Source organism: Bacillus rossius, chromosome 18 (genome assembly GCF_032445375.1).
Source record: "Bacillus rossius redtenbacheri isolate Brsri chromosome 18, Brsri_v3, whole genome shotgun sequence".
Classification (NCBI taxonomy): Eukaryota; Metazoa; Arthropoda; class Insecta; order Phasmatodea; family Bacillidae; genus Bacillus; species Bacillus rossius.
The window spans coordinates 27790702-27815602 of record NC_086345.1 but is presented as its reverse complement, the minus strand read 5'-3'; the positions used below and the strand labels follow the sequence as shown (position 1 = coordinate 27815602).

The 24901-nt window shown below is 40.9% G+C and overlaps 1 protein-coding gene across 4 annotated transcripts in view; it reads right to left on the bottom strand.

The window, feature by feature from the left end:
• The window catches only part of LOC134541080 (transmembrane protein 94), a 53466-nt gene extending 30766 nt beyond the window's left edge, over positions 1 to 22700 (bottom strand). For 3 of the 4 annotated variants that reach the window (XM_063384229.1, XM_063384231.1, XM_063384233.1), the window contains exons 1-11: positions 22509 to 22700; positions 20494 to 20614; positions 19330 to 19464; positions 17249 to 17388; positions 15888 to 16081; positions 14192 to 14446; positions 9941 to 10150; positions 7061 to 7225; positions 4719 to 4822; positions 3730 to 3836; positions 1387 to 1630 (exon numbers count right to left, since the gene is read on the bottom strand). In XM_063384229.1, coding sequence (XP_063240299.1) covers positions 1387 to 1630; positions 3730 to 3836; positions 4719 to 4822; positions 7061 to 7225; positions 9941 to 10150; positions 14192 to 14446; positions 15888 to 16081; positions 17249 to 17388; positions 19330 to 19464; positions 20494 to 20614; positions 22509 to 22590 — 1757 coding nt within the window. In that variant the 5' untranslated portion in view covers positions 22591 to 22700. The remainder of the gene's footprint in view (positions 1 to 1386; positions 1631 to 3729; positions 3837 to 4718; positions 4823 to 7060; positions 7226 to 9940; positions 10151 to 14191; positions 14447 to 15887; positions 16082 to 17248; positions 17389 to 19329; positions 19465 to 20493; positions 20615 to 22508) is intronic. The other variant, XM_063384230.1, reaches the window with a different exon arrangement.
• Between the last annotated feature and the right edge of the window lie 2201 nt (positions 22701 to 24901).

The following is a 24901-nucleotide window of genomic DNA, read 5'->3' as shown; positions in this document are numbered from 1 at the left end:
GTAAAAATGTTATTAATTTTAATATGAAATTTGTTTGAGTGAAGAATAAGAAATTAATTAAAGATTTTGTGCTAAGGGAAGGGGGGTTGAACCCCTAACCACCCCCCCCCCCTGGCAAGGCCACTGGTTTGCACACATGGAACATTCCAAAAGATTGAGTGGTGAATTGAATTGCGATAAAAAACCGATAACTGCAGAACATGTCAAATAAAACAAGTTAACACCCAAGTGCAAGTCAATGCACCATTTTAGCACCTAAATGTAACTAAACATATGAAATCCATTGGCATTTGCACGAAACTTAGCTCAAAATTTACTATCCTTATCTTATTAAACGATAATATATTCATCATGAATTTTGTACCAACATGTATGCACTAAATAGATTTTAAAAATTTATTATTACATCGCTTAATCTTTCATCTAATTAGTAACACATTTTTATGTTAATGATGCTGGTATATATTACAGAAAAACAAAAAAAAAAAAATCTGCAAATTTATTTTAACTTATTCTAAGTAATCCTGCTCAATACATGCCCGTTACTAACGATTTTATTGTATAAGTGCATGTGTCAGTCGAAATGTGACTATCTTTGTGAAATAAGTACCAAGAATTATTTTAGTTTTATATTTTGTTGAATGATACACTATTTTCATGAATAAACTAGCTAATGCACGCCATGTGTTGCAATGCTTAAATCATTTTTTTTTTAATAATTTGTTTGAAGTAGGTACACATATACAAAGCATCTAACTAATTCTCTCTAAATATATTATCCCTTTGCATCTCTGTATATACTATCTCTATCTACATATATACTATCTCTATCTACATATATACTATCTCTATCTACATATATATCTACCTCTCGTCATATATATATATATATCCCTCTGTGTCTCTCTCCTCTATATACCTATCTCTCTACATCTCTAGATATATGTCACTCTATAGCAATGAAAAAAATTAGAAATCAATATTTTACCCATTTATATTTTTATCTATCATCATCAGGTGTGACATGGGTATATAAATGCAACGTTGCGACAAAAATTCCAAAGCAACCAGTGAAGAACTTTTCGGAGATTTTAAGATTCTGTTACATTTTTTTTATATATATTACATATCTTTGAAAGATTTGTGCAATTGGGAGTGCACGACTCGATGTAAGTTTTCGGACATACGTCGTTGCTAAGAACTTTTTCTGTTGAAGAATAACTAAAAATAAAAAAATAAAAAAAAAATACCCAAAAAAAAATTAGTTTTATATAGATGCAATGTCTTGGAATAAAAAACAATTAACACAGGAATCTCACTGGACGATCCATCCAGCAGTGACCGAGCACGGGTGAGGCCGGCTAGAGAGGGGGAAGGGTCGCCGACCTGCGATTGGTGACGGGCACCAGGTCCTCGTGGTGCGCCGCCTCGCACGACACGTGCGCGCAGAACTGGCTGTAGTGGCGGTGCGTGCGCATGTTGCACGTGTTGAGCAGCGCGGCCAGGCCGAGCGGCTTGAGCGAGCTGAGGTGGCGGCGCCAGGCGCGGTCGTCGAACTGCAGGCGGAACGGGCCGGCGCGGTCGTGCGTCAGGTCCAGCACCTCGGCCGCCGCGCGCCCCGCGCACAGGTCTGCGCAGAACAACACCCACGTCAGCCGTGCCTTTGGCCGCAGTGCCTCCGGCCAGCCGCGTCTCCCCCCCCCCCCTCCCCCCCCAGGACGAACTCACGTTGTTAACAACCCAGATTACAGCCTTCCCCTGTCGCAGGGTGTACACAAGAAAAAAAAATATTTCGTACCAAAGGTCCGGGTGATAACTTATCATTCAAGGCTCACGTGAACTTGCACTAGGGAGGACGGCCACAAGGTTGAACCACACGCTTCCACCACCTAGCGCAAATTCACCTTTGTGTCTTGCGGACGTAGACCTAGAGCTCCTACAGGAGATTAAGTGACAATAAAAATTCAAATTTCGTAGCAACTGAGTACACGGCGGTTGTATTGTTTCGGATTAAATAGTACTAATTGCTTATTTCTTCTCAACTTAGGCGAGAAAAAAGTACTAGATTTGAAAAAAAAAAAAGTACTCAATTTTAATTTGTTATGGTTTTAACAATTCAGGAAGTTATTATGACATTGCGATGGTCAAACTTAAATACCGGTATCACACCACACACACACACACACACATGCATTCCACAGTTTAATAATGAAACATATTGGGGTTGCTTGTAATATTATTATATTAAAGAAAAAAAGTACTAGATCTGAAAGTAAATGTACTAGACCACTAAAAAAAAATTATAAAAGTACTAGATCTAGTACAAAAGTACTATCTGTGGACACCCCGTCCAAATGCAATCCAGTAATAATTATTTGTTATAAATTTTTGTCGTTATTTCTGGTTGGATGTAAAGTTTTATCCTTTTAGAAGTTATTGTGAACGTAATTCACCGGGTTTAATGTTTTTTTTTATTTTTGAAATTCATAAATTTATTTTCATAGCATTTTTTTTTTTTTTTTTTGCCGGCTTCTTTGTGTGGGAAGGCGTGCTGACGTGATTCTCCTTCGTTTATTTTCCATGACCGAGGCTTTGTTTCACAAGGGAGAGAAAATCGCTGCATCGTGGGAACAGAAGTAAGCATTTCGTGGAAGTTTCTGTTACCATGCGCCGTGGTTGGCTGAGAATTACGTCAGCGAGCCCAGGACACTGCCCGCACGAAGGGAAGGAAGGCTGTAAGATCAGTCATTGTCCGAGCTGTGTGTTTGTGTGTGTGTTTTTTATTTATTTATTTATTTATTTTATGTGGATGAAACTTCCTCCTAGCTTGAGTGTCCGACAAAAGACAGTGAAATGTAACACGGGCTGTCCAGAAACAATTTGGCGCTGGGCGCCACTATGCTTCACCAATTTTTCGGGTGATTTTTTTTTTTTTAATTTTCGCAGTCACGGAATGAATGGTATCTTAGGAACTGACAAAGTGTAACAGTCTGACCAATGATAAAGAGGCATACCATCAATAACATAGATTTAAATTCCCTCCACAGTTCATTATCAGATGCCATAGTTGTTTTCAATTGTTATTATGGTAATCTTATATGTCCTCATATATTTGATGTTACTGGCATTAAAATTCCTTCATTTAATAGGCGTAACCCACCTTTTTTGTGCACACTCTTAAATACAAATGATATTATATATAGACTTGTTAACAATATCAATATATATGTTAATCACTTACAACCTACCACAGAGAAAAAACTTGTTAAAAAAATTATTTTTTCGGCATCCAAAGATCATCTTTACGCCCTGATGTTTTTTTCCTAAATTATGTAACACTAGATATATTAATATAAAATTTTATATCAATCCATGGATACCAACTGTAACTATCTACATACTATTGTATGTTCTGTACTTACCTTAGTTACATGTAGTGTATTCCACGGTGTTGTAATGCGTTATATTTCCTCTTGTACTATCTTTTACTTTATGTTTCAAATATTCACGCTAGGTATAACTTCAGATTGTGTGCCTGTTGTATGTGTCAATGTTTTAATTCATTTTGTTTCGTATTTGTTGTCTTTTTTTTATGTGTTTGTTTGTTTGTTTTTATGCATGGGGTCTGCCAACCTCGGCTCATCGCTGTTGGTAGTCATCTCACAACATTTAATAAATAAAAAATAAATAAATAAAGAAGGGTCCCAGGGCCGGCGGCCGCGAACGCACCCGTCGGCAGGCAGCTGAACCTGGTGAGGCTCTCGTTCAGGTCGTCTTCCTGCGCCGTCCCGCCCGAGTGCGTGTGGTCCGTGCACTGCCCGCCCTGGCTCTCCGTGCTGCAACCACACAGGCCAGCGCTGTGCCAGACATCCCAGCGCTGCGCCGACGACTCGCGAGAGACACGGACCTTCCAGAGTGTTCCACGAACAACACACAAGTAAACCCTGGGACAACAGTAGGGGTCCACGCGGGTATTCAAAAATTTTCAAATTCAGATTTGATTCGACTCTCACAATCAACAATTTTTTTTTATTATTTTATTTAACGATACATATATACCGCAAGTGAAACAAATTTACAAAAAAAAAAAACATAATGAAAAGAGGAAACGTAACAAAAAAATACGAAATTAATCGGTGATTCGACCAAAAAGCAACTTGAATTACGAAAAAAAATTATCTTTCACTGCGGTAATTTCATTGAACGTAACTTATTTATTCATGAATTATGTACTAAATGCATGTCTTTTACTTTTTAGTATGTATTTCAATGGAGTTTTAAGATGAGGACCGCATCCAATTTATCCAAAACTACATACTACCAAATTTCAGTACATGCTAGGACTGACATAATAATTGACCTTTAAGTTTATATATATATATATATATATATATATATATATATATATATATATATATATATATATATATATATATATATATATATATATATATATATATATATATATATAAAGTAATGACTTGTTTAGTAGAAAATAACCTTTTATGGACAATTTAATGTGGGTATATTATGAATAAATTTAAATTCTTGTTCAAAACAAGGAAATAAGAGTATCAGAATAATTTAGTATGTTAACCTCTCAAAGCAGATATCCTTGTTGGTAACCAAGAAAGAAATCTCTAAGTTGTTCCAGAAACAGCTCTGTGGGCGCCCGGCCCTGAACACGAGCGGAAGCGACAGCCGCGACAGCCTCTCACCTGGACGAGCTGTCGTCCGGCGACGGGTTGCGCAGGAAGAACACCTTCTCCGCCGTCGGGTTGGGCCACGACAGCACGCCCTTCTTGTCCACACAGCACAGCGCCTGTCCGTGACGGGAGGGCACACACGGCGGTGAGAGCCGAAACAACACCGGAAAGCACGTCAACCATTGGCGTAGCTGTGTTCATAAAGTTAGGGGGGGGGGGGGGGGGGGGGGGGGGGGGTAAAATAATGATTTTGATGTCATGTAAACCCATTACCCTCTTACTAAGACAAGGGGTCCGGGGGTCCTCCACCGGAAAATTTTGATTTTAAAAGTTCAAAATAGCGCTTTTCAAGCAGTTTTTGTATCTAACCATTGGATACATTGATGTTAAAATTATTATTCTTTCCTTAAAATAAAATTTGATGAGTGAAGAAATTACAAATAAAGTTGGGCAGAATAATATTATAAAATAAAAATATCACGGTCTAGAAAGTTGGGGGGGACAGTCCCCTCCTCCCAAAAAGTCCCCCCTGTCCCCCCTGGTTCCTACACCCTTGACATCAACACACCACAATCCCCCCCAACAGCAACCAAAAAAAAAAAAAAAAATTGGTTGTCTGTAAAGTCGGTTTACAGACGATAGTTTAACGTGACAACGTCATAATAACAAAACATTGATGAAATGATTGCATACTTTTATGAATAAAATTGAATCATTTTTATTTTAATAATAAAAGAATAAATACTTTAAATTATACTAGTAATCAGATTTTTAAAATGCAAGAATAATTAATCTTTATTGCTGTTGTAATAAGCAATGAAAACCACATTAACTTTTTACTTCACTTTATAAACAGTCGACGAAACAGTTCACATGTAGATGACTTGTAATTAATTTTAAAAACTGGCGTTTAGCTATAAAGTTTAAATATAATTATGAACAAGTTTTCATATAAATAAACTATATCAAATATCTATCATCAATTATATGAATCACCATAATTTTTTAGTCAACTGTAACATAAGCTATTATTACTGCACTCGCCGACAGCGTAACGATACACAGCGTAACGGAACAATGAGCGTAACGGGACACTTTTTCATGCGTGCAGCCAATGTTCATAGATTTATTAGACGTTGTCACGTCAAAAAAAATATATCACAAAACTAATCGGCATGTCCAATAAAAACTCAACTCAGATTAAAAAGATGTAATATCTTAATATACTGAATTCAATGAATATAAATTATTCAGTATGGGGTTTGTACCAAAATGTATGTACCGTACTACATATATTGAGGAAAAATTTTTTTTTGCTTTTTTTTTTTTTTAAATATTGAAACTGTTATTAATAACTAATTTTGGTGTTATGACATTGGTAAATTTTTCAAACACCGCATTTACCTGCTGATTTATTTTTATTGTTCCCAGTAGTAGTTAAGACATGCTTAGTTACAGATTATTAGATCGTAAAAGTTCATCATGTGTCAGTCGAAATGACAATGTTTTGGTGAAGTTAGTGTCATTTAACATTAGGTGTTTTTATTTGTTGAAAAATGTGCTATTTTTGTGAATAATTTGAGTTAAAAGAAAAAAAAAATGATACACCTAAATCTCCTTTTTTAAAAACGAAAATGGCTTAAAAATAAAACCATAAAATTTTGTCTCTAGCGATGCAGATAAAAACAGTTTATTAAATATGTATTAAAATTAGCTTCTCTGAAAATATTTTGCTGCAAGTAGTGTACAAGCGGGATTAATTTATTTCTGTATATAATTGCATTCATTGGCACGAGAAAAAGACTGAGGTACTTGCGGCTAGGTGGCTTGTTTGTGGTCCGACTACGGTTAAGTGGGGTGCTGATGGGTCACGTTAAACAAACACACCATCTATTAGGGCATACCTTATCTTTTGTGCGACTTGTAATTGCGTGGAGATTAACCTGAAACTGAGAACCGAGAACCGATTTTCAATAAGCGGAACCAAACCGAGAATCAGGGAAAAAGTATAGCCAACATATAAACTCTCTCTCTCTCTCTCTCTCTCTCTCTATATATATATATATATATATATATATATATATATATATATATATATATATATATATATATATATATATATATGTGTGTGTGTGTGTTTGTGTTTGTGTGTGTATGTATATATTTATATATACATACACACACACATGTATATATACACAGACACACACACATAAAAAAATTTAAAAATGTCAAATAGAATATCAAAATTATTCAGGAACACTGAATATTTCCCCGTGTAGTCGCAGACCCACATTGTGAATACCAGCGACCGCTCCCCCGACCGGAGGCCGCGGACGCCCCGGGACACGCACCGTGATGGATCCCAGCACCTGCAGCAGGTTCACGGAGCGCGACAGGTTCTCGCCCCGGCCCCGCCACAGCTTCGCCATGTTCTCCCACACCTCGGACCAGTCGACGGTGACCACCGCGTTCTTCGGCTCCGCCAGGTCGGCCTCTTCGAACGGGTCGATCTCATCCTGCAGCCAATAACAGACAGAGAAAACGGGTCGATCTTATCCTGCGGCCAATAACAGACAGAGAAAACGGGTTGATCTTATCCTGCGGCCAATAACAGACAGAGAAAACCGGTCGATCTCAACCTGCGGCCAATAATAGACAGAGAAAACAGGTCGATCTTATCCTGCGGCCAATAACAGACAGAGAAACCAGGTTGATCTCATCCTGGGGCTAATAACAGACAGAGAAAACAGGTCGATCTTATCCTGCGGCCAATAACAGACAGAGAAACCAGGTTGATCTCATCCTGGGGCTAATAACAGACAGAGAAAACAGGTTGATCTTATCCTGCGGCCAATAACAGACAGAGAAAACCGGTCGATCTTATCCTGCGGCCAATAACAGACAGAGAAAACAGGTCGATCTTATCCTGCGGCCAATAACAGACAGAGAAACCAGGTTGATCTCATCCTGGGGCTAATAACAGACAGAGAAAACAGGTCGATCTTATCCTGCGGCCAATAACAGAGAAAACAGGTCGATCTTATCCTGCGGCCAATAACAGACAGAGAAAACAGGTCGATCTTATCCTGCGGCCAATAACAGACAGAGAAAACAGGTCGATCTCATCCTGCAGCCAATAACAGACAGAGAAAATAAAGTTCTACCGGCTTTCTACTTCCTTCCGTCGACGATGTCCAACAAGGATGTCGTCTTTAACTTTGAAGGATTTAGAATTCTTTTTTTTTTTTAAGTGAAATACTTCTTTAGCCGTGTTGAGCGATTTTCGGCAGGGGCGAAACTTACGGGTTCGCGTCTCCGACATGCCGGTGACGTGTTGCGCCAGACTGGCGTCGCGCAGCGGCCTATCTGAGCACGCGGGTTTTTTATAATAAAATTAATATTCATTTAGCTGAAACATATTTCACATGTCAAATTTTTTTTCTTATATTTTTTTTTATCAATTGAAAAATATATATATATATATATATTGTTCGGTGTACCAACAGATGTGAAAACCAGACTAATTTTAATTATATCAATTTACAAATTATGAAATTTTAATTATTCAGACTATAATTAAATTAAAAAAATTTAAAAAAAAATAGAACACAGTTATTCCGAAGTTTTAAGTTTTCACTTCTGACGGCAGTCCCCATGACTACCTATTTTTTTTTTTTTTTTTTCAAGATGGGAATGGCCAATGAAATCCTCACATATCATTAAATCCTTAGTGTTCGAAGGATTCTATATTCGACAAAAAAATTTTACAGAAAAACTTGCGAGGAAATACAGTATATTAAAAATTAAAAACTAATAACCTCTGAAGTTTACAATGTCAACTGTTTTCCTTCGTACATATTCTGTTACCATTCCCCAAGATATTGTACTTTTAACATGTAGCATATAATTAAAAATACAGTATGTATTGGTTCTGGAAACTACCAGTTTGTGAAATAAACATTTGAAGGGATGAATGTTTCAACAACATGATTAAAAAAAAATTTATTTCTTGTTTATTATTTTATTTTTGACCCTTGAGACCTAGATTCGGATTTGAGGGATATATCTGAGATACTATTTGGGATTTTAATTCAAGATTTGGAGTTTAGAAATTGGGATTCAACACATACTAATCTCAAGTGATTTGAAATAATTTTATGGTGAAAAAGCTAAAGCATACCGTAAACTATATGCAATAATTTTTTAAAACAGAGAAATTTTAATGGATTATTGTTGAAACTGCATTCTCTAACATTTTCAGCATGCCCTGTGGTCCAAGAGTTGGTATGACTGGTTGTCAAATACCACAGTAGGCTTTAAAAGTTGTAACTTTTTGGCTGTAAATGCACTCTCTGGCACACTATAATAACAAATAACAAATAATTAGGCCCGTGCACATATCACTTTTTCTAGTAGGTATATCCTTTTGCTGTACAACTGACTCATGAAAACTACCACGTTTACAAAATTAGCTAACCGTTTTAGCACATTTATGGAGAAACGTTTGCTTGAACAGACTTTTAATTAGGGAAAGTCGTTGAAAAAAAAATCAAAGGTGCTCAAGTACTTTATTTTCCAACATCTCCAACAACTGTGTCCGATACCTTGATATCGGTCAAGAGCTGGAAATCGGCCGATGTACGACATCAATGTCGGCACTGACCAATACTGTGGTTTCATACGAGAGCTGAAAATTTGCCCGATATCCAATATCAATGTTGGAACTGACCAATATTGTGGTTGTTTCACACGGAAATTGGCCGATATCCAATATCAATGTTGGAACCGACCAATATTGTGGTTGTTTCACACTAGAGCTGGAAATTGGCCGATATCTTATATCAATGTTGGCATTGACCAATACTGTGGTTTCACACAAGGGCTGAAAATCGGCCGATGTACGACATCAACGTCGGCACTGACCAATACTGTGGTTTCGAATGAGACCTGGAAATCGGCCGATATATACTACATCAACGTCGGCACTGACCAATACTGTGGTTTCATACGAGAGCTGAAAATTTGCCAGATATCCAATATCAATGCCGGCACTGACCAATACTGTGGTTTCACGCGAGAGCTGTAAATCGGCCGATATATCCGATAAGGTATTTGGTATCTGGCATCGGAACGGCCCGAGAGACGACGCTGTGAAACAGACCGGAGGGGGGGATAGAGGAGGGATAGAGGAGGGAGGGTGGCAGGGAGGGAGGCAGAGAGGGCGAGCGTACCTGAGCGCACATGAGAGGGGCGCGCGCCAAGGCGTGCACGCGCGCCATGCCCAGGAGGCCGAGCAGGGTCCACGCGGCGGGGAAGACCAGCGGCAGCAGCGGCAGGCAGGCGGCCGCCGGCTGCACCAGGAACATCTCCGGCCAGGGCCCGCAGCCGGTTGGCTCGCACAGGTGCACGAACCTCACCAGGTTCACCAGCAGCACAAACACCTGCCGGCACCCGCCTCGCTCGCCGAGTTCCTCCACTCCTTTCCTAACTCCTCCACGCAACCTTTTTTACCAGCCATCATCCGCCCGCTTCCCAGATAATCACACACGTAACGCCAGTTATGACTTGAATTTACCTGCCGGCATCTCCCGTCCAGCACCCACCCCGCAGACGGGATTCCTCGACTCTTCCCACATTCCTCCACTCCTTTCGTAACTCTTCCGCGGATCAAGGCAAGCAACCTTCTTTACTAGCCGTTAACAGCCCGCTTCGCGGGTAATTACATACGTAACGCCAGTTATGACTTGAATTTACCTGCCGGCATCTCCCGTCCAGCACCCACCCCGCAGACGGGATTCCTCGACTCTTCCCACATTCCTCCACTCCTTTCGTAACTCTTCCGCGGATCAAGGCAAGCAACCTTCTTTACTAGCCGTTAACAGCCCGCTTCGCGGGTAATTACATACGTAACGCCAGTTATGACTTGAATTTACCTGCCGGCATCTCCCGTCCAGCACCCACCCCGCAGACGGGATTCCTCGACTCTTCCCACATTCCTCCACTCCTTTCGTAACTCTTCCGCGGATCAAGGCAAGCAACCTTCTTTACTAGCCGTTAACAGCCCGCTTCGCGGGTAATTACATACGTAACGCCAGTTATGACTTGAATTTACCTGCCGGCATCTCCCGTCCAGCACCCACCCCGCAGACGGGATTCCTCAACTCTTCCCACATTCCTCCACTCCTTTCGTAACTCTTCCGCGGATCAAGGCAAGCAACCTTCTTTACTAGCCGTTAACAGCCCGCTTCGCGGGTAATTACATACGTAACGCCAGTTATGACTTGAATTTACCTGCCGGCATCTCCCGTCCAGCACCCACCCCGCAGACGGGATTCCTCGACTCTTCCCACATTCCTCCACTCCTTTCGTAACTCTTCCGCGGATCAAGGCAAGCAACCTTCTTTACTAGCCGTTAACAGCCCGCTTCGCGGGTAATTACATACGTAACGCCAGTTATGACTTGAATTTACCTGCCGGCATCTCCCGTCCAGCACCCACCCCGCAGACGGGATTCCTCGACTCTTCCCACATTCCTCCACTCCTTTCGTAACTCTTCCGCGGATCAAGGCAAGCAACCTTCTTTACTAGCCGTTAACAGCCCGCTTCGCGGGTAATTACATACGTAACGCCAGTTATGACTTGAATTTACCTGCCGGCATCTCCCGTCCAGCACCCACCCCGCAGACGGGATTCCTCAACTCTTCCCACATTCCTCCACTCCTTTCGTAACTCTTCCGCGGATCAAGGCAAGCAACCTTCTTTACTAGCCGTTAACAGCCCGCTTCGCGGGTAATTACATACGTAACGCCAGTTATGACTTGAATTTACCTGCCGGCATCTCCCGTCCAGCACCCACCCCGCAGACGGGATTCCTCGACTCTTCCCACATTCCTCCACTCCTTTCGTAACTCTTCCGCGGATCAAGGCAAGCAACCTTCTTTACTAGCCGTTAACAGCCCGCTTCGCGGGTAATTACATACGTAACGCCAGTTATGACTTGAATTTACCTGCCGGCATCTCCCGTCCAGCACCCACCCCGCAGACGGGATTCCTCAACTCTTCCCACATTCCTCCACTCCTTTCGTAACTCTTCCGCGGATCAAGGCAAGCAACCTTCTTTACTAGCCGTTAACAGCCCGCTTCGCGGGTAATTACATACGTAACGCCAGTTATGACTTGAATTTACCTGCCGGCATCTCCCGTCCAGCACCCACCCCGCAGACGGGATTCCTCGACTCTTCCCACATTCCTCCACTCCTTTCGTAACTCTTCCGCGGATCAAGGCAAGCAACCTTCTTTACTAGCCGTTAACAGCCCGCTTCGCGGGTAATTACATACGTAACGCCAGTTATGACTTGAATTTGCTGGTTACGAATATTATCATAAAATGTCAAATCAAATAAAACAATTTCTTGGCTTCTGGGTGTAGTCCATGTCAGGTAATTGCCTTGCGATGTTTCGGTAGGCATTGAAGCTGCAATCATCAGGTAGACACAATCGCAACAAAAAAAACTACGCCGAAAAAACAATAGCAATATCTGTTACAAAGTTCACATCTGTTATACAGTTACGAGAAACTGGATTACAACGAAACAACATGCAGAATGTCGACTCGTTATCATCAAGTGCGGTACGCGTTTAACGGTAGTGGGTGGAGAAAACGTTTTTCCCAAGTGTTCATAATCAGCTCGCAGAGTTCACGATAACAACATCAAAAATACAAAAAATTTAAAAAAATATATTATTAAGAAATGAAAGGGGGTCTGCAAGTATTCTAATTTTTTTTTTTTAATATAACTTGTTACCCATTAGATACACCAAGTGGGACAATAAATATAAATGAAAAGAGTGAATGAAAGATGTAAGAAGACGAGAAGATTCATGAATAATTAGAGATTTTTTTCCGCAACAAAATAATATGTGATTTTGATTAAAAATTATTTTAAGAAATTACTTTTTTATATATGTATATAATCAGTTAGACAAACATACAAATTTTCAAGCTTAAAAAAAAATCTGGTTTTTTGAAAATGCATTGCTACGTTTTATAGTTTCTTGCTTTTAAAATTACTGTAATATGGTTCCATAATTATGTACATCAATTTAATGTATTTTTCATCAATTTTATTGGACATTTGCAATAACAAGATATTCGATTAAAAAAAACAAGAGCCTAGAAACGAGACAAGATGAGTTCACCCAGTTTCCCGTCTCGTCTCCTCATCTCGTTTCTAGGCTCTTGCACGTTTTGTTTGTTTGTTTTTTTGTTTGAATCCAATATCCAATTATTGCAAATTTCCAATTAAATCGATGAAAAATACATTAAACTGATATACATAATTGAGTCGTATATTTCCAAAACTGCCCATCTCCCTCACAACAGTTTTGCGAGAAATCGAGGGAAAAACTTGTTTACTCGATTCCACGACGTGGCATTCAAAACCGGTTTATCAAACGAATACGTCCGCTTTTGGAATTAAACTGCTCCCTATTCACTGCGGGTCACCACGGAATTTGATTTTCTAGAACAAAACCTTTTTTTTTCTTTTTTTTTTGTGGAGATGGCCGGTTTTGGAAATACACGACTCAATTATGGAACCATATCACAGTAATTATAAATGCCAGAAACTATTAAACGTAGCAATGCATTTTCTTAAAACCAGAAAAATTTTTAAGCTTGAAAATCATTATGTTTGTCAAACTGATCTATATGTACATACCGTATTTACTCGGGTAAAGACCCCCCTTTTTTTCAAAAGGGGAGAGGGCCTATACGCAAATATGGAGGAAAAAATAGATTTGTTTTTTTTCCAGGTATGAAAAACTAACATTTAATAAAAGCAAAATGAAATACCGCCAACACTTATTTAAACGCCAATTAAATTTTGATTAAATGAAACAGCTGGCGGAACAACGGGCAAGTCGTGCGTCTTTGTTCTAGTGAGTGAGGCAGGGGGAGGCAGCGACGCGGCAGGGGGGGGCGAGAGAGGCAGAGGCGTGGCTTAGCCCCCTCCTGCCAGCTAGCCAGCCAACCAGACAAACCTGCTCCACCCACTTCCCTTCCTCCTTCACTTCCCTCTTCCACCCCTCTTCTACTCCGACAACACTGCACATCAACACAAGCGCGCGAGTCCAGCTTTCTTTATCTTTATGTCGTTTGAGATAGGACTAACTGCTTACGTCTGGCATGCCTCACGACGGTCCTACTGAGAGCGGACAAACTATAATACCAGTCTCTGTATCACTGCCGCTTACAAAATCACCTCCCGCCGCTCACAATACATGGCTTGCTGTTTGATGCATGCCAAGCTGCCCTGCCCTCGGATAAACCCAGAAAAAACAAGTTTTTAAATTTTTTCTCAAAAAAGGTTTACAAAAAAAAAGGAGGGAGGGCGTATACGCGGGCGGGGCCTTTACGCGAGCAAATACGGTACGTAAGAAGCCTGTGAACGAGGCGAGGAATACGCGCGCGCGCGACTCACCAGCACCGCGGGCAAGGCCAGCTGCTCGACGCAGCGAGCCATCAGCAGGTGGCGCGCGCGGCTGAAGTACGTGACGGGCCGGTCTGTCGCCTGGCGCAGCGCGCGCCCCAGGCTCCCAGCGCACGGCGTCTCCCGCAGCACGTACAGCTTGCTCCTGTAGGGCGCTCGCGCGGCCGGCACGCTGGATAGCTCCCGGGCGCCCTGGGCCGGCGGCACGTACGTCTCCCCAGCGCGCAGCTCCGGGCCGTCCCCGTCCTGCGAAATGCGCGTCCCGGGTCCCCCCCCTCTCTGTCCGTGACGGCGACACGACACTCGCCCATGCTTCTTCCGGCAGGGGCGGCAGGGTGTCGCCTCTAAGCACAAGGCTGCGGCGTGGCGTCGAGCCTTCTCGTCGTGCCGTAACCGCAACATATTACGGCATAAAAACCGAAGGTAAAGGTGTAATGCAAACAACTCGAGTGCAAAACAAGATTCTGTACCGGATGTTTCACTACTATAAAATAATTATTCCAAAGACACACACTTGTTTCAGTAGTTTTCACTCTTCGAAAACTACAGTTTTTTTTAAAAAAAAAAAGAAAAAGAAATAATACAGAAACAGAATTACCCGTCTGCCCTCAGCGTATTCTTATGTGTTTTTTTTTTCTTCGTAAAACGGACACCACCTTTGTAATCGCGAGCAGTTTTCAAATTCAGAGGTTTCTTCGTGAAGCTCTGCACACCGTATGTGTGCCTAGGTAGTGGAAACTCTAGTGAGTTTGAAAAGCTTAACTACAGAACAGCATATTTAAACATTGTCAGCACCATAAATGCCATTTCTAATAATTTACGCTGAGGATGGAGCATCGACGGAATGAAAGAGCAGGAAGGAGCACACCATCTCATTACAACATTCACCAGGAGCATACGTAGTAAGTGAATAATGAAGACAATATTAAAACATAATTCATTGCCGTACAATACAACAGAACACTTTTTCTTTTACACATCCAACAACCATGAAGATTATTACTGAATAGTACACAATTAATAACTAAACTTACATTCAATTCTTGTTTCAATTTGTCTGTGTGGGGATAATAGATATTGTTAGTTTTTTTGGAGGCATCAGTTTTTTCCTCTCGCCTTTGCGATATGGGCATGCTATTATCTTTGAAAGATTTGTGCAATGGGAGTGCATCACTTGATGTAAGCTTTTGGACATACGCCATTGCTAAGCATATGTATGTCTGTAGAAGAAAACTACAAAAAACCAAACAATTGTTGACAACAGCAATTTTTGCTTAATATGTGTTTTTTTGTCTTTTGGTTTTTTGTAGTTTTCTTCTACAGACATACATGTGCTTAGCAATGGCTTATGTCCAAAAGCTTACATCAAGTCACGGGCATGCTGTCACAACGGGGAAGAGAGAGTTCACGGAGAGCCGCGACTGGCCGGTAGACAAGTTATGAGGATCTCTCCTCCTTATCGATGACCCAGCCTTCATATCCTATAAGGATTTCCAGGCTGGGGCCCCCATGGGCACGGATACGGATACGCTGTGTATGCGAAATGGAAAGGCGTCAGAGGTGCGGCTATGCCCAGAGACTGCGGCTGGCCGGTAGACAGGACGAGGGTTGAGTAACCTGTCGCAAAACAACTCGAAGCTTGTCTGTGCGACACGCCTGACCGAGACGCCCGCCAGAGAGCCGTCACCTCAAGAGGGGCGCAGCGCCCTGGGGCGGCCTGCCCCGGCCGCACCACGATGACGTCCCCCGCGACCAGCAGCGCCCAGGGCAGGTTCACGACCCGGCCGTCGCGGTACGTCCACTGCAGGGTGATGCAGGGGGCGTGCGGGGAGTAGAGGTGGGGGTAGTTGTCCGGCGCCCAGCGGCAGCTGCCCGCGGCCCCTGGGACCCCGACACACTCTCAGCCTCGACACTCGAGCGACAGGGAAGCCTTCATTTCACAGACGAGACAGCCACACCCGAAGTTCCCCGAACTTCATGCTCGCTTTTTATTTTTCCGTACCACAACAGGTGTATTTACTTGGGGGAAACCGTTTACATGATTTCACAGTATCTTTAATGTAGCTATCCTAACCAAATCAACCGTCCACAATGTTTTAAACTATTTATAATGTAGCTAACCTAACCGAACAAAAAAAAAAAAACCCCGAAGATGCACGATCGGGCGTTTGGCTCTCTCGCCTGTGAAAAAGAAGGCTTCCCCAAGCGACACGCCCGCACGCAAGTACATCATCACACATTCTTACATGTTCAAGCTTATTTATAATATTGTTCGCATGCTTTCTCACGGCCATTGTCTGAAGTAGCTTGGCTTCTGGGTTGTAGCTGCGTCCATTGGCGAATAATTCACCGGACGTTTCGGTCGACATTGCAGTCGCCATCATCAGGGAGCAGTTACCTACTACTACAGTTACCTACTACCTAGGTAACTGCTCCCTGATGATGGCGACTGCAATGTCGACAGAAACTTCGATGTGAATCATTCCCCAAGGACGCGGCTACAACCCAGAAGCCAAGCTACTTCCTTATTTACTACAATTTTCAAAACAGCACATCACGCACCCAAATACTAAAGATTTTCAAAGACAACAGGCTGTCTGTCTACTTTTTTATAATTTCAATTTAATAAAAATGTTTGTTGCAGTTTTACACGGCTGTTGTAACTACCGAGAACAAGACAGTCTACGGACTTTCTCCTGACAGTACGATAAGAAACCGCAAGCCACCCTTTTTAAGGGTAACTCTTACATGCCGTTATGATTTTTTTTTTTTTCATTTTCTCATTTTCTTAGGTGATATTCACTTAGTGTAACTTGGTGTAAAAAAAAAAAAAGGTGTCCAAGTGATGATAGTTACCATGACTGGGGTGCATTCTCGGACCCGTGAAATTGCGCTAAGTGAATATTCGTTGAAAATATTTGTGGCTGAACAAAAAAAAAATGCAAGGGAGGGATCGTGTTAAAATTTTTAGAAACAGCCCTTATGAAAAAAAATGTAAAGACGGGGGGAAAAATAAAATCGACATGGCGCAGGTGAGCGTCGAAGTACCTTTCAAGTGCTGAAGCACCAGGCCGATCCTCCGGGACATCTCCAGGTGGCGCAGCCGGCTCTCTCGCAGCACCAGCCACAGGTTGAGGGACACCAGAGCGAGGATCACCAGGCCTTGCGCCAGCCAGTTGTCCGTGGGGCTGCGGGGGGGACAGCCGGACACTCCGAGCTAGCGCGAAGCCTCCACACCACGCCTGCTCTTTTCAAACACGTGGCTCTGCCCGGGATTTAACACCGGCGACCGTGCGAGTCGAACTATTAAGGCCCGTCTACAATAGCAATGACCCAAACTGTGTCCGAAGGACACCCGTCGCCGATTGGTCCACGTGAAACCTCCGACGTCACGCGTCAAGTTGGGCGAAGGTCCGAAACTACCTGGTCCGAAGACATTCGACCAATTTGAACTTTTCGTCCCAACCTGTGTGCTTCGGACACGGAAAAAGAACATAAAACACTCATGATATTCGAATTTCCGGTACCCGTTTTGAAAACGTGGTGTTTGTTTTTGTTGTTGAAGGAAATGGAAGGTGTTGTAAGTCAGTTATAACTTACATAACTTTCATAAGTTCAATCTCAAACTACAAAATAACAAAAAAATAAACAAAAACATTTGGTTTGGCACATTTACTGCGCTATGGTGACAACTTTAGAAATCAATACATTCGGACATCGGACATCGCAATTGTGGACAGGGCAGTTTTCGGTGAGACAATGTGACGTCACTCACATTCGGATAAGGACACGGACCACGCACAGGTTCGGACTATTGTAGACGGGCTCTTAAGAAAATAATGCATTGGTATTAATGTATCACCTAGGCTTGTGTAAATACTAGTTTATTGATGCGAAGCGAATATCAAATTGAAGGTTTTAAACATTCACAAAGTCATATTGAAATGAGAATATTTTGCTCGGTGAAGCTGTTCTGAAGATTTTTTTTATGTACAGGATTGAAGTGAAATTAAATAATTCTTTAATGTTTTTAATGTTTGAACTAATTAAGTGATTAACCAATTTGGCCCTTTGTATAACATCATTCAATAAAAATTATAAAATAACCATGCATATCATTAATATTGAGCATTCATAAAACAAAATGGAGTGCAACATTTGATTTTTTAAAGTAACCATCTTTATTCAAGCAAAACGTATCAAAAAAACCTGAATATTTTTTTAAGCAGATCTTAGGCTTATAATGTTTTAAAGCTTTGCAACAAATGCAAAGTTTCAAGTCAGACGCGAAGCTTTGCATCACAACCGAAGCTTCAAATAAAACGAATAGCAAATTTCCTGGCTAAGTCAAATCTAAAACAGTAATACTGCATCTTGATGTGAAACCCGTGTTGCACGATTTTTAAGTCTTCTCGTCGATTTGTTCGTCTTTTAACGTCTCGTGACTTTTGACTCTCTACTGCATTCGCACTATTGTTAGCGTGCTGTGAAGAAATTTTACATGAGAAGAATAAATCTTTGATATGTACTTTGTTAGATTTTATGAAGCCTTCTACGTCATAATAACTTTGCTTTACGTTTTTGCAGTTCAAAACAATGTAATTTGTTGTACTATCTAAGAGTTTGTAACAATTTTTTTTTTTTTTTTTTTTTTTTTTTCAAAATTAATTTTTTCTTTGGTTCACGGTCCCAGTTAAACATATTGTGTCAGTTATCCAGCGTTCTTCCGTGAGCTGGAATCAAGTCCGGGCGTGTACGGTTGTTCTTGGGTGTCGGTTAAAGTCGACAGCCAGGCTTGCCGTCCGCTCTTTTAGTTCTCTTCAGGGTTCATCATGCTAGAGGTTGGCCACAGGGTGGACCGACAACAATTTTGTAGACTTCAGATATTGTGGAGCAAAAGGCGAAAGAAAAAAATTAATTACTAATTAATTATTAAGAAGATAAGAAGTGGTCGGAGCTTCACGATAGTCAACCAGAGGTAGAGGGCAGGTCCTGGGAAGCTGTCCCCAAGAAAGGGGCGGGACTCCCCTGTATTAAGAAGATAAGACGTGGTTGTAGCTTCATGCTAGTGAGCCAGAGGCCGGGGGCATGTCTCGGGAGGCTGTCCCCGGGAAGGGGGCGCGACTCACCGGGAGCCGTCCGAGGCGAAGTGCGCGACGATCAGTGCCGTGCCGTCGAGCACCAGGGCCGCCGCGGACGTCCAGCACAGCGGCGTGTGGCGGCTCTCGTGGTGCAGCGCGTCGCGCAGCCACGGCACGCCCTTCCTGCGCGCAGAGACGGGCGTCATCGCTTCGCTCGCCACGGGCACTCAACACCGTCTTTCAACTGGTTGCACCTCGGCGCGGCCTCTGCTGTCGGCTCACGGCCCATCTGGAGGACTCCGGGCCGACGGGGAAACACTCGACCGAAGCCGTGTCGAACCGCAGGTCGCCACGTGGGGTGACATCCGCCCGAGTGTACGCAGGACTGTGGAGTCCATCCTGGTTGGTCATTGAACCCCGAGAATTTTCCCAGTCTTTAATTTTTCGATTTTGTTTCAACTTTATTTTATCTTCTGGTTTATTTGCGATAAGTAGGATTTTCATTATGAAATTTAAACACATTAGGTATTCTTAAAATTCTTTACCAAGCCAAAAAATATTGTTTTCAAGGTAATAGTACTAGTTTAATTTTTTATTTTTTTGTTTGTTTTGGAAATAGTGTATTAGGCCTTTGTAAATAAAAAATTGCACTTTGAAGATAATGGTCGGAGCACTCTAATATTAGTAAAAAGAGTGGAAATTGTACAACAAGGACATAGTGATCTTTACATAGAAGATTTTTTTTTACATGCAAATCTACTTTTATACTCCAAGCTATTAATTTTAAAATGATTCAATAAAGGCAATAAAATAAATTTTTTGATAAATGCACTTTGATATAATTTATTGACTAGAAATAACAGAATTCCTCAAATTTCAAACCTTTAAAAGATTACCCTTATTTTAATTTTTACGATTTGAATTAAGTTTTGGTTAAATTCCACGATACCACATGCATTTCGGTGTTACGCAGTGTTTCGATATTCTTTTTCGGTGATATTTTGGATTTATCGCTGATACTGTCTACACAGACCCCGAGTTTTTAAGCAACGAAAAATTAGCGGGACTCTACCGAGTTTCAGAACACCGGTGTCGCGCAACTTGCAAGACCCTCACGACACCCAGATCTGTGGAAAAAAAGGCATTGGTGCGCGGCGAAAAAAATGAAATCCTCACTTGGTGCGCCGCGGTTTCGGGGGCAGACACACGCACCTCTCTCTCTCCGCCGACGTGAACTCGTCCAGGGTGCCCTGGATCACCTCGTGAAGGACTCCGAGCGCCTCCCTGGTCGTCAGCCCGATCGCCTTGCCGCCCGTCTGGGGCTCCGCTCCGCCTGCGAACAGAACCAGCTCGCTACTGGCCACTCGCGACTTCGCCCCGCGCTCGCCTGACACAACACATACAATCATATTCTATTAATGATATTGTGGACGCAAAACTATGCTAAAAATGTATTATTATTATTATTATTATTATTATTATTATTATTATTATTATTATTATATACATTATTTGTTTTTTACTATTATTTTTGTTTATGTGTATATGATTGTACTTAAATGTGTATTCATAATGTTTAATATTCTTGATGAGTCCTATACTAACATGTACAATATAATTGTATATTTTTGTATTCGACTAGTACAGTAAAACTGCTATACTACAATACTATACTATACTATAGGCTACTATACTTGATACATTACAAATGAAATGATTTGTACCTACCCAAATGTAATTGAATAGATAAAATGAAGTAAAATTACATGGAAAAAGCATCAAAAGAACCCATTTCTAATGAAATAAAAGAGTATTTTAATTGGATCGGACTTCAATGATTAAATGCTTGAATAATTGTAACGAAATAAATCAAAGGAAAAAAACTGAAATGTGTGGAAATGTTACCTAACTGTACATATTAATGTGAAATAACCGAAATAATCTGAAACTATACAAATGGAAATTAAAATACATCCACATATACCAAAATTAATCGGAAACCTAATATAACAAACAAAATCACTTGATACAATACAAATGAAATTATTTCGTTCTGGAAGCAGTCACATTCCTGCATTCAGAACTTCCGGTTTCCGCCGTAAGTAAACATAATTTTTACCTGCAACTTTGCCACCAGACGTTTTAATAAATTTATACTGTAAGAAAATAAACACATTTTCATGTATGTTTTTTTTTTTTTTTTCATTTAAAACATCATAACGCAGTGATATCTGTTTTTCCCACAAGAATGCGTAAACCTCCTTTCCGCCACAGGTACAGTCAAGCACAAAATAAACTGGTTGAAAGAGTGAACCAGAGTGAGTGTACGGAGTAAGAGTGAACCAGAGTGACAGTTTGGAGTAGAAGTGAGCATACATATGAAATTTGGATACATTATGTTGGTTATTTTCATTTCCTTACGATTAATATTATTTAAGTGTTGATACCCCTGTAAATGAATAATATGTTCCATTTCCAATTTTTGTCAGCACATACTTACCAGCACAACAATTTTTTTCTCCCTATTCTTTCAAACAATATCATGATTTTATTGTAAGTATAATTTAATTTAACTTTTGTGTATCTTATATTTTTTTATATATTAAGTGTATATATGTGTAAGTGTATGTGTGGGTACCGTGACCCAGAAACTGAGTTGAATAATTTGTAGAATAAAATTTAAAAGTGGTATCAAGTAGCACTGAAGACACGGGAGTGTGTGTCATCAAGAGGGGCACGGCCAACAGTGATGGTCAGAGATCTGGGGTGGGGAGAATGCTGCAGGGAAGGAAGAAGGTGGAAAGGCCAGTGATGCAGTTTAAGGGCAGAAGGGGGGAAAGGGGAGACGGCTGGGGAGAGAAGGGAGACATGCTGCGTAGAAGAGGTGGTCCAAGGGTATAAGAGACCACAAGTTAATATGCAAAGGGTGTGTGCAGGAGAACTGAAATAGGAAAGCACTCATTTTTTTTGCGAGGACCGGTTACGAGTGCAACAGGCTTGAGGTCAAAAGTACTGTAAATGAGAGTGAACAAAAGAACTAAGAAGGAAACTGTAATGCTTGGTATGGTAAAATCTTGTGATGCGGGTGAAGGGGGGGGGGGGGGGGGGGGTTCCCTACCAAAAGCCCAGCTACAACTTGTTTCCATTCCAAATCTAAAATGAAATAAAAATTAAGTACGTACGCCGGTGTACCACACGCACCTCAACGTTGTAGAAATGAGATATACCTGGGTCATTTTTTAACTTAGTAGCGTGTTGAGTTGTACCGTGTAGCAAATGAAGCTCTTCGTTGTCTTCGTCTTCTAACATTTTTTTTTCTTTTAAGTTCGAACACGTTCTCTCTTTGAAAAAAATTTTCCTTTCAGTTCATCTCCTCGGAGAACATAGATTCCCTAAACCAGTGCTTGCCAACTGCAACGCCAGCTGATCAGTGTGTTTTGGTGTTTATTTACATATCGTACCACCAAATATACTGAAATAAAATTCCCTATAAAAACTATTGTTAAAAAATAAAATTCCATCAAGCTTGAAATTTTACCTTCCTGTAAATTATATGTCAAACAGTTCCGAAGTTAGAAGATTAACGCTATTTCGAGCAATTCAAATTAAAATGGTTAACAAAAATAAAAATTGATGAAATAATGTGAACGATTGACAAGTATATGTAAATTACATTACAAAAACTAAAAAAAAAAATAATAATGACAATTGATAAGATTTAAGTTATTTACCGATGTTCTGCCACCTAGGGCCGTATTCCAAGACACAAAATTAAGGGATTAGGGGCATTATTCCTAGACACAAAAATAAGGGTTTAGGTGTTGAATATGCAATACCTGTACCCTAACCATCTTCCAAATGCACGATAGGACACGGCCAGTCCCTTATTTTAGGGCACTGATTTTTGGTGTCCTATCTGTTGCCGATTTGATCCATAACTGTATATAATTTTTTTTTTTCCTTTTTAATGAACTTTAACGAATCTTTTACGATTACAATTTTCCCCCCTAATATCTTAAAAAACAGCAAACATAAATACGGCCAAAAATTCATCGTTTATTCTTGTACAACCAAAATTAAATATTTTATTTCAGATTATAATTCCATAGTTTTAAAAAATAAGCTAAAATTACAATGGATTCCACGAAGTACAGCTGTTTATAGCCTCGCACAAGTCCTCGTTTATTAAAACGGCTGCCGATCTGATACCTTACAGGGGTTCAGTCAGGACACGTTTTGGAATATGACCCGAGAGTTAGGGTACGGCAGTTGCCCAACAAGGCAGTGCATATTCGCTACCTTACTGAAACGTCTTGGAATACCGTCCCTAGAGCCGCCCATGAGGTAGATGAATTTTGTTGTTGGTGCCTTTTAGCAATTTATGCGAACCTGCGGGATAGTTCACAGCGTGAACACGGACTCTTGTTCAGATCATGACGTCGCCACGTGACCGACGGACAGCAGGAAACGACATACTGGAAGATCTCATGCGCTGGTAGGATTATTTTATTAACACGGTACCTACTGTCGTACATTGCTCTACTGATAACACGGCTTGTGTTATATGGAGCCGGGGCTCGACTAGGCATGCTTCTGTGGGGCATGAATTAATGGGTTTTAACAAAGGGCCATCCGGCCTTTGGATCTCTACTCAAATGACACAAGTGTCACAGGCATGCTGCCTTGAATATAAATTGTAGTTCCTGGCAGTATTACATAAGACACTCGAAATGCACGACGAAATTACATATATACACACCCTACACTAAATAAGTAGCGACTACTCCCGCAAGTAGTCATACCACATACAAAACAAAAACACTAACACTTGAGTGCAGATGAGCACTTGCGTATAAAACTGTTGCAAGGTGACGGTTGGTCATAATGCATTAATCTAGGCTGGAAATGTTTCCAGTTGCAGTACACAACTAATGTTTGTCAAAATCATCAACAGTAAAATACTTCTGAGTGCTTGGTAACAGATTTTAAAAATGCTCTCTCATAACTTTATTACAATGTCTGAAGCTGGGGTATTTTTTTATGACAAATAAAATTTTACAGAAATATAAATGTTAAATATGATTGTATGGATATTTTTTCCACAATTATGTGACAAGTTTACTACATATAAGTATCTTACTGTATGTCGTTTCTAAATGGTTTTAAGTAGTCGTACTGGCTCTACTACTAGTTTCTTCACTCGAATTCAATCTGGATACTAGTAGCTGAACGAGCAGGCTACTGGTTTTGCGTAATAGAGAGCATCCTATTTTCGTTGCTTGGTGTGTTCCAATATTTAAGGAGTAGCCAATCAGAACTTACGAAAACAGCACGAGGGGTTCTTTAAACTTTTAAGCATGCATGTCGTGATAAACATGCCGGAAAGAAGTGGACTAGTGACCAACTTCTCGTTTTAATAAATGCAAACAAAGAAGAGCCTTGTTTGTATGCAGTAAAAAATGTGAATTATCATAATAAAAATTTGTTGTGGAGAATATTCTCTTAACAAAACTAGTAAGGCAGCTAGAATCGTGTGCAGCAGAAACTTGTAGCGCGCCTAGTTTTTCAGCTTGTAGCCTACACAGTACAGAAACCAGTAAGCATTCTAGTAAGCAAACTA